Here is an 18,673-nt window from a genome sequence, read left to right as displayed (position 1 = left end):
ACAGCTTGAGCATGAACAGCTGATCACTGACGTTTGGGCTTCTCTTGCATGTTGCTTTATGCTCTCTGCTCATGTAATTCATTATTTGCGTCTGGTGTCTGGTGCTTCAATTTCATTTTCAAGTGAAACTATTTGTGTCCACAATGTTGTAAAAGTGATCATTTAAAAATGGAAACACTGGCAGAGAGCTATAGAAACTAAGTGTTGCACGTTGACATTGTTTTTATTGTCTTAATGTGAGAAATCATTAACACGGATCAGTGTCTTTGTAGCAGGTGTGTCAACAGATAGTAGTACTGTAAATGCTGGAGAAATGATAACCACAAGAGATCGGTTTCTGCAAGTTCAACACATCTTACCAGAATAGCGAGCTCACAGCAGCTACAACACAACACCACTTCACCGCAGCCGGTCATGAAAACAATCGCAAAAAACAAAACAAAAAACAAAACAAAAAACAACTGTTCCAATTCTGCTGTCTAAATAGTATGTACATGTTTTAAATCAAATTAAATATTCCAAATTAACTAAACTGTGGCCACATTTTCACGTAAATGAATAGCATCAATTATTCATAATGACATTAGGGATGTAACAAAAAGCCAATTCAAATCGGAAAATTGTTTTTGATTTGACAAACCGAATCAAATCATAATGTGAAACTATTGCATCCTTGAATCGTATCACTCCCTATGTTAAGTGTGGAATCGACTTTTATGAGAGATGTTCAGCAGAAATTAGTTTGATGTTGCTGATAGTTTTTGTTGATTTGAATGAAATTAACTTGGGTAGTTTGGGCTTTGGAGGGCTTTTAAATGTTGCATATTAAATATGACAAAAGGTTTAGCTGTGCCATATCGGATTGAATCGAACTGATTCATTAGATTTTAAAATCATTGCGCCCTTGAACATATCGAGAATCATATCGAATCTTGAGTGGCGATATATTCTCATACAAGTACAATAACAACATTATTATAATAATTTTGGCAAAAATGAATTGCATATCTGGTATGGAATGAGGTCGGTTCTTTCCTGTTGACTAGACTGGTTTGGTCGTTCTCTGACCACATCCATGGCCGCTGCAATGGAGATGCATGTCAACAGCCAAATGACATTAAATGGATTTCTTCCTTAGAAAGTCTCAGGTTGTGGCGAGGGGCGCTGCCAGGGAATTTAGGCCCTATGAAAAGAAATCTTCCTGTCACATCATCAGCTAATGGGTCCCGTTCAATTCTCATTCTTGTTTTTAGTCCCATTAATCCCCTTGCTTTTCTGTCATGTCATGTCATTATCCACACCGCTTATCCTGTACAGGGTCGCGGGAGGGAGCCTATCCAAGCTGACTACGGGCGAAAGGCGCACTACACCCTGAACTGGTCGCCTGCCAGTCACAGGACAGACCCTTGCTTTTTCTCTGCGTTCATAATGGACATTTCTACTGCTTTTGAATGATGTTTGGCTGCCAGGATGGCCGAGTGGTCTAAGGCGCCGCGTTCCGGACCCAGTCTCCCCAGGAGGCCTGGGTTCGAATCTCGAATTTCCCCATTGTGGGACTAATAAAGGGAATATTATTATTATTATTATTATTATTATGTACAATTTCTGATGGCTGCAGAATATTTGATTGATTTATTTTTAGCTTACAGAGCTTTTTAAGAAAATATGTGCCCTTCATTAATTATTTGACATGTTTGAAATGTCAAAACTGTGGCAGTCTGTATTGCTTTGTTTGACTACAAACACGCTTGTTTTGGTCCGACACACACACAGACAGTGTTAAACCGGCATATGAAAAATGACACAGTGAGGTTATTACAGTGTCTATACCCATGAATGTATTTATTTAAGACCGGCTTCAATTCATTAAGATAATTTTTCTGCTCAGAGTTGGATCCCTAAGATCATCAAGAAGCGGGTGTGCACCACCTTTGTTGAAGATTGTGTCAGGTAAATATCTGTTGATATAAATGTTAAGTAACTCTCATTAAATTGCAATGCAAAGATGTGTGTACCGTCGACTCACGCCCTTCACGAGGGGCAGGGAAAGGCACAAATAGTGAAAACAAAACCCATTGAAGTTCATTGGGAGGAAATCCAGAGTGTCCAGTCAACCTGCCATGCCTTCCTGTGAGGTGTTTGCATGTTCTCCCCGTACCTCTGTGGCTTTCCTCTGGGTACTCCGGTTTCCTCCCACATTCCAAAAAACTTTGTAGGTTGATTGAACATTCTAAATTGCCCCTAGGTGTGAGTGCGGATGGTTGTTTGGGTACAGGGTGTACCCCGCCTCCTGCATACTATATTATATGATATTATATTATCCATCCATTATTTGTAACGCTCCTCCTCACAAGAGTTGCGGGGGGCGGGGTGCTGGAGTCTATCCCAGCTCTCTTCGGGCAGTAGGCAGGGTACACCCCGAACTGCTCGCCAGCCAATCGCAGGAAGACAAACAACCAGCCACGCTCGTTCGATTCCCGCTCCGGCCACGGTGTGGAGTTTGCATGCGTGGGTTTCATCCGGGTACTTCGTTTTCCTCCCACATTCCGAAAAGATGCATGGCAGGTTGATTGGACACTCTAAATTGGTATGGGTGTGAGCGTGGATGGTTGTTAGTCTCTGTGTGCCCTGTGTAGCGGCCCCTTGGACTTGAAATAATGGCGTAGAGTTTCAACTGGTGTCGAGAAACCTTTATTGCTGAACAACGGTCAAGCATACTGCACCGTGAAAACATCCATCCATCCATCATCTGTACCGCTTCTCCTCACAAGGGTCGCGGGGGGTGCTGGAGCCTATCCCAGCTATCTTCGGGCAGTAGGCGGGGGACACCCTGAACTGGTTGCCAGCCAATTGCAGGGCACACAGAGACGAACAACCATCCGCACTCACACTCAGACCTAGGGGCAATTTCGAGTGTACCGTGAAAACAATAGAACAGAAAAACACAAACTGTAACAGTAGTTTCCAAAATAATTCACATTTTTAGTTCATTGAGTATTTTATGCATCGTCATACCTCGTTACGCTTTCCAAGGGCGCTAATAAACGGTTGTCTTTGCCTGGGACAGACGTTGATATAATGAGCGCTCCACCGGTAACATATAACGACACGATTCGTGACGTCGCGATCCGGAAGTTAAATAAAGAAAGCCTTCAAAACCTTGGAGAGAGACCAGATCAACAGGAATGCCATGGATGCGAAACACATTCTTCACAAGTAAGTTGGCCGTCTCAAGCCATGACGGCAACTTGGGCAGGGGAATGAAATGGGCCATCTTTGAGCCGCTCTTATATATGCCAGGTTCTTCTGGTCCGTGAAGATCTGGAAGGGTCTAGCTGCCCCCTCCAGCCAGTGCCTCCACTCCTGAAGCGCGAGGACGATGGCCAGGAGTTCACGGTGACCAACGTCATAGTTTCTTTCGGCGGTGCTGAGGCGACGTGAAAAGAAAGCGCAGGGGTGAAGCCTCTGGTCAATGGGAGAGCAATTGCTGAAGTACCAGCTTCACATGTTGTCGGTGCGCTTCCATGTTCCGGGAAAAAAAGAAAAACACGGTCTACATACACGAAACAGAACTGATTAATCATGTCATGCAGGATGTCATTGATCAGGTTCTGAAAGACCGCAGGCGCATTGGTTAACCCGAATGGCTTGACAAGATATTCGAAGTGTCCAAACAGGGTATTGAAGGCCGTCTTCCACTCGGCACCCTCTTTAATACGAATCAAATGGTATGCGTTGCGCAAATCCAATTTGGTGAAGACTGTGGCTGAGCATAACGGTGTAAATGCCGAATCTAACAGGGGTAGCGGATACTTATTTTTGATAGTAATTTCATTAACACCTCAATAATCCACACATGGACGAAGAGTCTTGTACTTTTTATCAATAAAGAAGAACCCCGCCCGACCGGCGATTTAGACGGACGAATGAGACCTACAGCAAGGGAGGATGAGATGTTTGCCATCTAGGTCTCGCACTTCCCCAGGTCGATCTAATGGACAAAGAGTACAATTTAAGGATGCCACCATTAAACCGTCCACAAAACAGTCATCGGCCCCGGAGTCTATCAGAGCGTTGATGTCCATGCTTTTACCATTGTACGAAAGGACACCAGCCAGTTGCATCCTCTTAACAGAAGTCCTGTCCGGCCTAAGTGGCCTTGGAGTCAGTTCAGATTACTTACAGGTATCCGAAGACCCTCCCGCAGAAATGTTTCTGGGAGAGGCCTCTGACGTTGCGCTCTGTCGATTGGTGTCGGAAGACGCTGCAGTCCGGAAGGGACCTGTAGGTATGGCGGACCAGTTGACGACCTGATGCCCCGGCATCCCGCATTAGACGCAGAGACGTGACCTCATCCGCCTGGCACTTTCCGCTCGGGTCAGTCGCCTCCCACCCACTTGCATGGGCTCCTCCGTAGCTCCAGGTTGTTGAACTGTTGGGACAGGACTCATCTCTGGAGTTGAGACCATCTGCAGAGCTGATCCGGCAGGAACAACGTGAGACTCCATATCTCGCTCCCGTTGACGTTACCGGAGTCGATTATCCAGTCTGATGGAGAGTTCTATGAGTTGCTCTAGGTTGTCCGTCTCATCTCGTGCAGCAAGTTTATCTTTTATTCGTGGAAAAAGTCCTCGTCGAAAGATACTACATAGTGCGGCCTCGTCAAAACCGCTCTCGGCAGCTAAGATACGAAAAGAGATGGAGTACTCTGCCACAGACCGTTTTTCTTGAGAAAAATCCAGGAGCCGACTGCCCGCTTCTCTGCTTTTAATGGGATGATCAAAGACTTTTTTCATCTCGGTAAGGAATGTCTTTAAGGATGTGTGTACTGCCGCGTATTGATTGCTGATTGCCATGCAGCTTTGTCATTAAGCAACCCCATGATAATGGCAACTTTAGCAGAGTCATTAACATATGTCAGAGGTTGCTGATCGAACACAAGTGAGCACTGGTGCAGAAATTGCCATGTTCGCCGAATAGCGGGCGGGATGAGGAATGTTGGGTTCTCGCCAGCCGGCCAGAGAGGAACCCAGCGGATCATTAACCACGTTGGTAGCATTATCAGTGCTACTTTGACGAGTTTCCGAATCCCTATCGAGACGCAACCCGAGTGCCTCCACTCGGGCAGACAACGACGATATAGCTTCCATAATTTGTTTTAGGTTGTGATCATGTTGACCCACCAAGGCCCCCTGACTAGACAAGGCATGGCGCCACCGCTCTGCCTCTGTGTGATCCATCAGGCCGGAGTATTCTGTTATGGACGGCCTTACGGCCAGAGAAGGGATCACCACGCAGAGGCAAGTGTTTGAGGGCAGTGACACTGGCTTTATTCAAATCACTGATTTTAACAACAACACAGACATCATCGCAAGAGTAAAAAACTAGTTTGCACCAGCAAGGACAAGTGGACGAGAACCAATGGAACAAAAAGGCTATTTACAAAAATTAAACAGAAAGTGTCCAAGAGCACTTAAACAAAAACACACCTGAAGTACTCTTAGTCTGCTAACTACACTTGTATCGCAAACACAAAACCACGGTATAACTTAGTTTAACTATCCTTGAGTACTACCGGCGCGAAGACAAATGGACACAACTCGAGAGACCACGTGATTTGGCAAGCAGCAGGACTACATGCAAGGCAGTACTCCGGCACTATTGTTTGTTTGAGGCTGAACCAAAATACTGCAGCCTGCTGATTAGCACCAGGTGGATTGGACTGATTGGAATTGCTTCCTTTCTGTGACTCCGCCCACTACTCCACCAGGTGTAAATGCTAGTTTGTCTAAATGTGTCCTGTGACTGGCTGTCAAATGACAGGTGTACCCTATCTATCACCCGTAATCAGCTGGGATAGCCTCCAGCTCACTTGCAAAAAAAAAATGGTTTACCTGTTGGATTTGCAGTGAAGTGTGTGCTTTTTTTTTTGACAAACACCAACTCACCTCACCCCCCCAATACACACACACATTTTTTTTCTAGTTTCAATATAAACTCGATTATAATTGATCAGTTCATAAGGCTGCCTAAGAGCCAGTGAGGTCAAGTAAAGGTTTTGAATTTGTGATATTAACGACCAAATAGTAACAACATGCATGTCTCTGTTTCTATGTGTGTTGTGTGTCAGTAATGGAGTACAATGCCAGTGCGGTCATGTGCGGAACGTGCATAATGTCTTGGAGGCCAGGGACTCCAGCGGTGAAGCAATTGCCACCGAGTGGGACAGTAAGCTGCACACCACCGAGTGTACAACCGATGCCTTTGGAGAACTGGAGTTTGCTGGCGCTGGACGTCGACACAGCTATGTGAGTGGCATCACTCAACAGACACAGCGACTATCAACATAGACCTGCCATCGCTGATGGACCAGCAGATTGCTTGGCAGGGTAGTCACCATTTGCGGAGACTGACAGCGTAGGAATTTACACTCAAAAAGCATGTTGCCTCATTCACACTATTGCAGAGTTATGATCTGCTTTATGCGGTGTCTGTATTTCACCATTGCTATCATCACTCATCACTGCGGGGTAACTCACATCATAAAGGGTGCGGTCACAGTTGGGAGACAATTTTAGGGTGGCCTATTCAAAAATGCAGATATGACAGACAAACAGCTACGCAGTTTTTTGACGCATGGAGGGAAATACTATTCGAGATTTCAGCCTTGGAAAGCAATTGGAGCATCCAGGAGAAAAAATAGTCAGCCATTATTATTATGAATTCTAGATTAGTTACACTTTTTTGTCTTGCTTGGCCTGTTGGGGGTCCAGATGCAGGTGCGTCAAACCCACTGCAGTTGAAAACAAATTGATTTCAGAAATATGACATTCTGGGACATAAACCTTTAATATTAAGACTCCTTTATTTATTTTTTTTATAAATATAAGTAGCTGGAAGGTTAACCCAAAGATTAAGGCTGACAAGAGCAGGTAGAGACGAAAAGAAATGAATGAGGGACACAGGAAAACTTGACAAAATCTCAAACTAAAGTAAATCTCATCAAAACAAAGACAAACAACAAAAACACTGCTCATGACACCACCAACACATTCAATACCAAAATGTGAAGATTTGCTAATCTATCATGGGTTCGTCACCTACATAAAGATTATTGGCTGATCGATGTCAAAACCCATTTTTAATGGCGATTTACTCCATTAGAGAGATCTACTACTTCAGCATAACTATCAAATATTGCATCACTCCATATGAAAAAAATGGAACAATCCTAGTCTGATTATTTCTTCCCATCATGGTATCCCACAGACCATCACCATTGTCGTTGATCTCTATGTTCTGTCTTAGTTTCTGCGGCTGTCATGTGACACACAACCTCAGCTCATCTACACTCTGATGACAACATACTGGGCTTTGCCCTCCCCCAACTTGGTGGTGTCAGTGGTGGGCGGCGAAGGCTGTGAGAATGTTAAATCATGGGTGCGAGAGGTCCTGAGAAATGGTCTGGTTAGGGCCGCGCAGAGTACAGGTAAGAAAAGTTCAGTAGAAATCGTCGAGACAAGCACGTTATCGTTGTGTGTAGCCGTACACTGCAGCTCTGCTTACCTTTTGGTATTCACATGATCCACAGTGAACAATGACAGCTTTCGGAGTAAATTTACGTCTGACAATCATAAATATTAAACCTATTCCATATTCAACTTATTCAGTGCCATTTTTGGCAATCACAACAGTTGAGTGCCGGCCATTTTAGAGAATTTTGATTAATTTTCTAGGATCCACGGAAAATTATGCTCTATGATTATGTATACGTCAATCATCATCCTCTGTCAAATAATAGACTACATGCTCTTCTTTCACCAGGAAAAAAAAGTTTATTCTTCTTTTTTTCACTTCTTTAGTCATCAGCAATAGAATATAGGTAACTGTACAAAATTTAGCTGGAGAGAAAAATATGTAGCTTTTTGTGTGAGCAAACATATCAATCGTATCAGTGACTTTAATGTTCATATTTTTGCTTTTGTGACATGTCTAATATTTGGACATTGTATAAAGCAGCAAAAACAACATTCAGGAATTGCTTTAGATGGCAAACTAATCGCATCCTCAAAAGTCTCATTATATTGAGCATAACAGCTACTCTGTGAATACTATACATACCTTTATGTACATCTTTCTCAAGGGTATGCTTAGGGTTGTCTGTTGACGCCAAGCTGCACATTGCTACTTGCAGTGTGAAAAGGCTTTGACATGTTCTTGTGCCAAATAAAACAATTCAAACCAAATCAAACCAGGCAGTCTAGAGCAGGGGTGGGCAAACCTTTTGATTGGCCGGCCACAATGGGTTCTAAAATTTGACGGAGGGGCCGGACCAGGAGCAGGTGGATGGAGTGTTTTGGTAACCTCACCTCATCCTATAAAAAATACATTTAATTTTAAATGAAAGTGAACAAAAGCATTACAACATTATACATGTCTTTGAAAAACCACATTATTTAGAAAATAAAACATTAACAAGGTTTATTCATTTAATTTTTTTCAAGTTCGGCGGGCCGGATTAATACATTCAACGGGCCGCACGTGGCCCCCGGGCCGTAGTTTGCCCACACCTGGTCTCACGGATGTGCCAGAAGAAGTGGCAAGTTTTGCTGGATAGGCATGAGTTTCAGAACTCTAGGCTTGTGAGCACAAGCAAAGCTGGTTGTGCTAATTAGGTGGCTGTGGATGTGGCTGGCAGGTAGAACAGGCCAGAGGCAAGCAACTGAAAAGACCGGCACAGGCGTGGTGAATTTGCTGAGAATGGGTGTGGTAAAATTTGGGAAAGTATGAAAATATGTTCAGCAATAATGTGCAACGACATGCATAATACTTGCATTTTTACAATGATGAGCAACAAACATGCCTATACTGAGAGGTTACGAATGGCTCGGAACCTTTTTGTAAATATGTAAAGTAAAAAAAATAAAAATCACAAAATCTTTTTCTTCTTTACAAAAATACAGCATTTTGAAATGGGCTACATTTGCTCAATCAACAGTGAAAGGAGAGTAGACATTTCAGACGTAGTGTAGTAAACTAACATTTGTTGTTGTAAATAAAAAAATATATATATAAAAAAAAAATACAGTACTCAACAGCTCTGCAGCACACCAATAAATTATTGACACATGAAGGGATATCAGAGTAAAGAAGGCAAAAGGCTTTTCTACACTGCATTTTTCTGATTTTTGTTTTTAAAATAATATGAAAACTACGAATCATTTCCCTTTAACTTCAAAAGACTTGACAAAGCGGAGAATGGTTTAAGAATTTATCAATACATTTGCAAGCCACGGTATGTAATAATAATTATAATAATCCCTTGACAACATCAGAATGTCTTTTTAATTTTGCATAAATGTCACAATTTAACCGAACTCAACTGCAGTTTTTATTCATGTACTGTTAAGTGTTTTAATTTGATACCTTTAATGCAAAATCTCACCCAGCTTTTTCTCTCTTATCCAGGAGCCTGGATCTTGACGGGAGCTCTCCGGGAAGGCGTGGCCCGCTGCGTAGGTGAGGCTGTCAGGGACCATGACGCTGCAGCGCCGGCTCTCGCTAAGAAAAAGGTCATAGCTGTGGGAATCGCACCCTGGGGCATCGTGCACAACAGGCAGCAGCTTGTAAACGCACAGGTATGCCTCAATCATTTTTCACTTTTTTTCTATCCTGCAGGCACCGTCAGTTTTCAGTTTGTCTCCTCCTTGGCATTATCATAAAATGCTTGATTTTGAAAGAAACATTTCATGTGATTGGACATGCATCAATTGTGAAACTAAATGTTGACGCTTTAGTTTGTTAAAATACTTTCTTGTGTCTTTGAAGGGAAGTTTCCCTGCTCGCTACTATGTCCAAAACATATCACGAGACAACTGCTGCCTAGACAACAACTGCCAGGCTTTCCTGCTGGTGGATGATGGGAGTACTGGGAGAAGAGGAGGAGAGACAGGTTTTCGAGCCAATCTGGAGGACTATATTTCCCATCAGCGCACTGGCATTTGGGGTGAGACATTCACACTGGACTAGCATCAAACCTTTCAAATGACACTTGGGCCAATGATTCCCAAAAGCAATTTTCAGCCATGCCACAGGAAATTATTTAATTTCATTTATTGGCCTTAAAATTGGTCATTCACTAAAAATAATCTTTGTTTCTAAATATAGGTCAGAAATGTAGAGTAACCACAGTACAAATGAATACTCTTCCTTTTAATGACAGAAAGTTAAGTGAGTGGATTTAACTCCAAAAATACTATAAGGTCATGGTGGATGACTTCTTGAGTACTGATTAATGTGAAGGACTACCAGTTTTACACCCACTTCTTAAGTAACAAATTCACTCAAATTATATGGGGATCAATCATGTTCTCATTGTCATTTCATCCGCTAGCTATCTCCAAAGCTGTGATTTGAACATGCATTGGAATACTGACCTTTGACCTATATATATATATTTTTTTTAAATATTGTCTAGTGTTGTTTAAAAAGAATACCAATGAAAAATATTTGATGCAGGTGACTATATATATATATATATATATATATATATATATATATTAGAGATGTCTAAATTAAAGCATTAAGTCAAGATTCATTTGTTTTTTTAAATTCACGCGATTTCATATTTTAACTCAGTTAACTCAGTTTTGTTTACTTGAAGAACAAAACACCCTGCTTAAATTACCAATGGGCCTAGCAAACCAACACTGCTGGTGTGTGGTGTTAACAACTAAATGTACTGTATTAGAAAGAGGGTTACCTAGTGCCCAGGGGCACCACGTTGGTGACATGTGGTCCATAGTGTGAAGCATTTTAAAAGCAAACTGAAATCTGATTGGACAAAAAAAAAAAAAAAAAAAATAACCCACAAAACAACGAGAAGCTTTCTACTCTTAGATGTGTGATTCTCAGAGCGGAGGGCAGCTGGCTCTACGTTAAAGGCAAGCATCAACTCCTCGTTGGTGAAGCATTTTACACAAGTGGGGATCAAAAGTCAGATAGCTTCAGTATTCTCAGAAATTCATTTTGATTTAAAAAATTATTAAAATGGGGAAAAAATACAATAAACTGACATACACCAAAAGGCAGGGGTCTCAAACTCTGGTCCTTGAGGGCCGCTTTCCTGCATGTTTTAAAAGTTTTTCACTGGCAACACACCTGAATTAAATGATCAGCTCATCAGCAAGTTCTACAACAGCCTGATAACAATCCGATCATTTGAATCAGGTGTGTGTCTCTAAATAAAAAAGAAAGCATATTTGCAAATATTTTATTACTACTTTTCTATTTTTCAACAGGTAGTGGCAGTATTGAAATCCCGGTGCTGTGTATGCTCATCTCAGGGGATGCCCGCATGCTAGAGGTGTGAACACTACGAGCATGTACATACACACACGCACAAACACACCCATGTGCGTGCGCACGCACACATTCACTGATGCGAGCCAGAAAAGCTAGCTTTATTTGTATTTGTTCCATTAGCATTGTCATTTTCTCAGTGAGCTCAGCAATTGTTTAACGGACTTGTGCAATTCAACAAACATCATTTCCCAAGAGGTTGGGATGTTGTGTTTGTTTTATATACAACGATTTGCAAATCCTTTTCAACCTATATTTCACTGAACACACTACAGATCAAGGATTTTTAATGTTCAAACTGATGAGGTAATTCCTTTTTTCGTTGCAAATATTCTAATTTTGAATTTGATGCCTGCAACACGCCCCAGACGAGCATGAACCGAGGGATGTTTGCCGCTGTGTTCACAGTAATCCATGCCTTGGTTACATCCAGGCTAGATTACTGTAATGCACTTTACTTTGGAGTGAGCCAGTCCTCCCTCAAATGCCTCCAACTGGTGCAAAATGCTGCTGCTCGTCTTTTAACTGGAGCTTGGAGGATCACATGACCGCAATCTTGGCCTCTTTTCACTGGCTTCCAGTGCACTTTTGAGTTTGCTTTAAGATACTTCTGTTGGTCTTGAAATTTTTAAATGGCCTCGCCCCAGCATACCTCTCCGAGCTCTTCCACCCTTACGCACCTGCCCACTGCCTCTGGTCTGTGGACCAAATGCTGCTGGAGGTGCAGAGGACTAAGCGGAGCCTCAGGGGGGATCGCGCCTTCTCTGTTGCCGGGCCTTCCCTATGGAATGAGCTCCCATTCAACGTTAGGCAACCCCCCCTCTCTGTTCACTTTTAAAACCCGTTTGAAGATAAATATTTATTCTTTAGCTGTTTTGAAATGCGCTATATAAGGAAAGTTATATTTTATTATATTTTCTGTTCACGACATTATCAGCGGACAACAGGTTTTGCAAGCTAAAAAAAAGAGTCATATTTGGTGAAATCAAGTGCAATAGCAAGTGTTCCATCTGTAGATGGCAGCTTCTCTCGGGTTTTTCACCACTAAGCACCCTCCCGCGACCCTATACAGGATAAGCGATGTGGATAATGACATGACATAAATAAATTTGACTTGACAATCCCGCTCTGTCCGAGTCATGTGTTGTTGTGTCCCTGGGTTTAGACACTTCACCCATCTCGCCTCTAGTGCCACTCACACGAGTGTATAGCTGGGTGTGAATATTTGGTGGTAGTCGGTTGGAATATTCAAGTCAGCATAAAGTACCGTATGTTAAAAAGTGCCTATGAATAGCTTTGGACGCTGTATCCATGATCCGGTAAACACATTCATTCATAAGTTTTCAGAAAATTAAGAAACTTGGACAAAGCCTATCTGAAGGCCCATGTAAAAAAAAAAAAAAAAGAACCCTGGCGATGCCCAGAATCCCGTATGGCCAGTTCTGATTCGTAATTGCCTTTTTTTCCAATTCATAATCTTTACCAATCTTTGTTTTTGTGAAGATTTTTATTCACTCCCAGACTCACCCAGATACAAATGTCCTATTTATTTTGTGTATATGTGTTCTGTATGCAGAGAGTAGATGCATCGCTGAGGAGATCCACGCCCTGGCTAGTTCTTGCTGGAACTGGTCCAGCTGCAGACTTTATCAGTGAACTTCTATTGTGTTTTGCCTGCACTTCCATCAGTCAGACACCCCCATCAACAATGGGTGAGATTGCGGAGTATCTATCAGACATCCGTGACTTGATTCGCGACAAGGTCAAAAGATACTTTCAAGGAGAAGAGGACCTGGACAGATTGGTGGACAGTGTAAGTTTGACTCCACTCATATACTGACTTGTCACCTTCTGATTTAAATCATTTCATTTTGTGAGGAATTGATTCAGTATCATTCAAATGGTAGAACAAGCTTCGTTACCATGACGACCATTGTTGCTGCCAAGTTATCTAGTGCCGTTTTCAAGAAACATGGCAGTCAGATATATATATATATATATATATATATATATATATATATGTATTTAATGTATTTATTTAATTTGATATTTTTTTTTAAAGTTTGTTTTTAATGTTATGATGTTGCATTAAAATTATAGAAAAAAATAGGAACATTTTCCTGCTGCACATGGGGCACATGTTAAGTTTCAATTTAAAGCATGACCATGAAAAAACAAGTGAATTAGGGTGGTATGTGAATAGTGAATGGTAACGCTATTGACTAAAGCTAATCTGTGTTACCACTGCAGCTCTGCTTATCTTTTGGCTTCGACATGATACAGTTTCTGTGTAATCTGGAATTCAACCATCATATATAAAATCATAATTTGGCCGAATTAAGAACAGTACACTCACAGGCATATTCTCAGAAAAATTGGTTCACTCTTTTCCTTCCATTCCTGCTGTTTGTCCAGGCTCTGAGTATTTATCACAACAGAGAGCTCATAACTGTTTTCCATGGGGAGCAAGAAGGACTTTATGATTTCGATACTGTCCTCCTCAAAGCTCTAGTTCGAGGTATGTACATCGATTAAATGAACACACAAACTTTGTTTTGGGATATTATTGGTGAAAAAAAGTGTTTTATTGTTTCACCAGCACACTTGAAAAGAATTGTAGCGATTACTGTACACACAAATCAATAGTGGAAGTTTGGGTATGGGCTGGCGGAGGGGCTATTATTTAAATCCTGCGAGTCTCATCTTCCCTCACTGGATTTGTAAACGAGTAAGAATAAGTACAGGTGTAAGTACAAGTCATACCCCTTAATGTCTGCAATCAATGTTCCGATGTTAACATAGTAGATTTATGTTCAGTGGTAATGAAAACTTTAAAGTACCAGAGAATGTAATTTTTCTTACCATGTAAATAAATAATAAATAAATAAATAAATAAATAAAATAAATCTAATTTCTGCAATTTCTATAAAGTAGCAAGACATACAAAGAAATTCACATATTCCATGCATACAAATAACATAACCTAGTTTAATTATCCCCAGAGAGAAAATTCAGGTGTTACAGCAAATTAAAAATCAATCCATCCATCCATTCTATATTGCTTATCGTCGTTATCGTTGTGCGCTTAAACATTGATCTTCGTAAACATAAAAATTGTTGGTGACATCAAAGCACTCATGCAGCGCTTCCTCTATACTTTGGAACAAAGTGTCATAGTCCTTATGTTGGCCGCCAGTTGATCCATGAGCGACTTGGCTGTTGGTGCTCTCAAGGTTTAGTGTAAATGCCAGGATGGCCGAGTGGTCTAAGGCGCCGCGTTCAGGACCCAGTCTCCCCAGGAGGCCTGGGTTCGAATCTCGAATTTCCCCGTTGTGGGACTAATAAAGGCAATATAAATGTCACCAATGTGATATCCCCCAAGGACCGCGTGAATAGCCCCGCAAGCCTGGTCCAAATACTGTATAGCTCCAAGATGATGGGACATTGTGAATTTGTAAAAATAATGCATAAGTGATCATTTGAACATGTAGTTGAAAAACTACAAAGTCCCCTTAAAGACACAGTATGTTTCGCGTTTTTGAATTCCCAGTGCTCCTTTTTCCACTGCACAATGTACAGTGAGAGTTCTTCCCTGTCCGTCGTAACATGACGTTTACTTCCAGGTAATTGCTGTCTATGTGTTTCATGTGTCAAGCTAGTAAACGGCTGTCCTGTGATGCCAGTGAGTACACGCAAGAGTTGAAACTGGCCGTGGCATGGAACAGAGTGGACATCGCCAAAGCGGAACTTTTTACTGGAAACATACAGTGGACGGTCAGAGTGATTCTATCGACTGAAACTTGATTGTTCTGTTGACATTTCTGTCTTACATCTATTCAAGCACTTGTTTTTTGTGGTTAGAGTTATAATATGTTCATCAAATCAACCTCTTAAAATAACGGCCCAAGTCATACGTTAACAGAAATATATTTTTAGCCTCAAACTTCCCAGGATGCTGGCCACCTCTGCATCCTCAGTTAAACAGATCATTCATTTATACCCCTGAAATGAAATTATGAATAAGAACTAATCAAATCAGTAATTGGTATATTTTTTGGTGTTTTATGAAAAATAAATAAATAAATAAATAAATAACTCAGACCAGCGGCCTTCGATCCTGTTCCTCGACGGCCGCTGTCCTGCCATGTTTTTCATCTCTCAATGCTGCAGCACACCTGATTCAAATGATCAGGCTCATTGTCCAGCTTCTGCAGACCTAGCTGATCGTCTGATCATTTGAATCAGGTGTGTTGTAGCAGGGAGAGATGAAAAAAAGGTGGGAAAGTGTCCCTGGAGGAACAGGATTGAAGACCCTTGACTTTGGCTATTATTTTAGGAGTGTGACAACATACAATACGGTATGGAGGATATTGACCTGTTTAGTTAGACAGCAATAATGATTATTAGTTCCTGCATGACATTTCGAAGTGACTGCCCTGTCTGTTACTCAGACTTGAATCCAATTGAGCACCACTGGAGTGTCATGTAGTGTTGCATCCACTGTCACCACATGACACCAACGACTCTCCAGGAACAATTCAGGATTCAGGAATGATTCCCTGATTTAGGTCCTGGAGAACCATGTCCAGACCTTGAGAACAAATGATTATAAGTGCAGTTCATAAACATGATGGAGACTCATTATGACTAGTTTTTGGAATAAGATGAGACTGTAATTCAACAGTTTTAGTTTGAGTGAGAGCCTGATTAAAGGTGATCCTGGATTGCTCAACCACAGGGATCATGTCGACAAACAATCATTCCTACTGACATCACACCCAAAGGCAATTTAGAGCAGGTGTGAGCAAACTACAGCCCGGGGGCCGCATGCGGCCCGTTAAACGTTTTAATCCGGCCCGTCAAACTTGAAAAAAATTAAATGAATAAACCTTGTTAATGTTTTATTTTCTTAATCCTGTAGTTTTTCAAACACACACATATATATATATATATATATATATATATATATATATATTGTTGTAATGCTTTTGTTCACTTTCATTTAAAATCCAATGTATATTTTTTTTCCCGATAAGGTGAGTTTACCAAAACACTCCATCCATCTGCCCCTCTGTCAAATTTTAGACCCCATTGTGGCCTGCCAATCAAAAAGTTTGCCCACCCCTGATTTAGAGTCTTCATTTAACCTAGGCTGGATATTTTTGCAACGTTGGAGGAAGTCTGAGTAACCAGACAATGTCTAAGCAAGCAAAAGGAGAACATGTTAGCGCTATACAATCAGTGAAGTTCGAGCCAATAAAACTCTTAACTGTGAGGCAGACATGCTTGCAACATACATCACTGCGCCACCCCGATTGAAGGCTTTCCTTTCTTTTTGAGTAATGTTGTGCCATCGTTGTTGACAAAATGACTGTATTTTCAGTACGAGGACTTGGACGACTCCATGACAGATGCTTTGATCAATGACAAACCCCAGTTTGTGCGCCTCTTCTGTGAGAACGGTCTGAATATTCTGGACTACCTGACGTACGAGCGCTTAGAAAGTTTGTATCGCTCGCTCTCGGAGAGCACTGTGGTCTACACTCTGCTCCAGAGACATCTGAACAACCGTCTGAGCCTGTCTGCATCACTGGCCAGTCTGAATAGAGTCAAGAGGGGACAACTAAATAGCATGCAAAACACAAAGTCTGGGCCAGCTTCAGCACAAGAGCTTAGCCTGTTTGAGGTGAATAAAAAAAAATAGACAATTTAAATCATCTTCTGCATACTTGTATATTTGTTTGTGTAAGTATTCCCATTTAAGTTACTCGAATGAATGATCAACATTCAAAGTTTCACTTGAGTTGGGAAACTGTTTATCAAGCATCTTTTCACGAGATCATGATCATCATACGGACTTTTGTTGTTGATATAGGTATCACGTGTGCTCTGGGACCTTCTGGGAGATGTCTGTGAGGATTTTTATTATGAACCCCTGGGTCTGGACCCCAATTGCAGCCTTCGGCATGCCCTCAGAGTCTGTAACCAGCACTCTTTTTTATTACTTTATGTTGTAATGGTGTCATTTTTAGACAATAGACACAAAAAAACAATACTGTACACTCAAATCTCTCTTTTTTTTTTTCTCTCTCAGAAAGTGATCAAGTTGTTGCAGGGGAAATGTGCATATCGGGACAAACGCTGCCAGTCTCCCTGGGCAGCGCTTTTCATCTGGGCTGTCCTGCAGAATCGCAGTGAGATGGCGATTTATTTCTGGGAGATGGTGAGGCTCCAAAGGAAAATATATGTGCAAAGAAATATTGTACATTTTGCTCTAGTCGCCGCATATATATTATTGTTGATGCGTTTTTTAATGTATTATATCATAAACTGACTATGATGTGACCTGTATCTCTGTTTCTGGACAGGCGGGGGAGTCGGTTCTGAGTGCGCTGGGTGGCTGTAAGCTGCTGAGGGAAATTTCTAAGCTCGAAAGTGAGACAGAGACCAAGGTGGCCATGAAAGATCTGGCGCAGAAGTTCGAGGATCTTGCACATGGTGAGTGACATACAGTCTGCTCTTATTTCCAAAGATGAAAACAAAGGAAATTTTTTCTATGATTATAGTTCGTTTTATGAATGTAAAATGTAATTTCATTTTGTGAATACATTTTTTTTTCAATTTTAGTTTTTGTTATTTTGTTAGTTTTTTTTTTAATAAATAAAATAACCTTGGACTGAGTATAGGGAAGTATATCGCGTTTAAGTTGGAGAATTCACACTTGTAAAGACAACTTCTTTAATCACGTGTGTGAGGCTCGCTAATAACAAAAAGTTTAGATCACAAAACAAAGCGAAAACCTCCAAAACCTTGTGCCGAGTATGGCTTTTATAATCATGACGACTCAGGTTGAGCAATAGCATTCTAACAAGGCAAGAAATACCTATTGTGAATTTGCCAATCAGTACTTTTTTTTAACAAGTCTGAAAAGTAGCCTCTTGCATTTAAATGTTTAGAGAGGGTGAAATTTAGTTCACCTGGGTAAAGGATAAAGTGCATTTTAAGTTCATCCAAATTTCATCACAAACCAAAATATTTCACATTTTTGTGAATAGTGTACATCAGGGATTCCCATTATTCTTCCGTGAGAGATCATCAGGTGGGCTGCGGGAAATTATCCAATGTCCCAAAAAACATTTTCTATAAAAAAAAAAATATATATATTAAATAACCTATGGCAACGGGCGGCACGGTGGCCGTCTGGTTAGCACAATGGCCTCACAGTGAGAGAGACAGCATCGGGTGTGGGTTAAATCCTGGCTCTGGCCATCCTGTGTGGAATTTGCATGTTTTCCTCGTGCCTGCGTGGGTT

The 18,673-nt window shown here is 41.3% G+C and overlaps 1 protein-coding gene across 1 annotated transcript in view; it reads left to right on the top strand.

The window, feature by feature from the left end:
• The window catches only part of trpm4a (transient receptor potential cation channel, subfamily M, member 4a), a 34,242-nt gene that overhangs the window by 2,782 nt on the left and 12,787 nt on the right, over positions 1-18,673 (top strand). Inside the window, exons 3-15 of the mRNA XM_088317132.1 lie at positions 1,889-1,950; positions 6,131-6,308; positions 7,309-7,489; positions 9,469-9,638; positions 9,829-10,006; positions 11,301-11,365; positions 12,938-13,174; positions 13,777-13,879; positions 15,017-15,135; positions 16,745-17,047; positions 17,237-17,338; positions 17,456-17,584; positions 17,730-17,859. Coding sequence (XP_088173258.1) covers positions 1,889-1,950; positions 6,131-6,308; positions 7,309-7,489; positions 9,469-9,638; positions 9,829-10,006; positions 11,301-11,365; positions 12,938-13,174; positions 13,777-13,879; positions 15,017-15,135; positions 16,745-17,047; positions 17,237-17,338; positions 17,456-17,584; positions 17,730-17,859 — 1,957 coding nt within the window. The remainder of the gene's footprint in view (positions 1-1,888; positions 1,951-6,130; positions 6,309-7,308; positions 7,490-9,468; positions 9,639-9,828; positions 10,007-11,300; positions 11,366-12,937; positions 13,175-13,776; positions 13,880-15,016; positions 15,136-16,744; positions 17,048-17,236; positions 17,339-17,455; positions 17,585-17,729; positions 17,860-18,673) is intronic.

This window comes from Idiotropiscis lumnitzeri, chromosome 15, assembly GCF_059441095.1.
Source record: "Idiotropiscis lumnitzeri isolate Australia: NSW breed Sydney's pygmy pipehorse chromosome 15, RoL_Ilum_1.0, whole genome shotgun sequence".
Classification (NCBI taxonomy): Eukaryota; Metazoa; Chordata; class Actinopteri; order Syngnathiformes; family Syngnathidae; genus Idiotropiscis; species Idiotropiscis lumnitzeri.
Note: the sequence above shows the minus strand (reverse complement) of the source record. Positions and strands in the feature narration are given on the sequence as shown.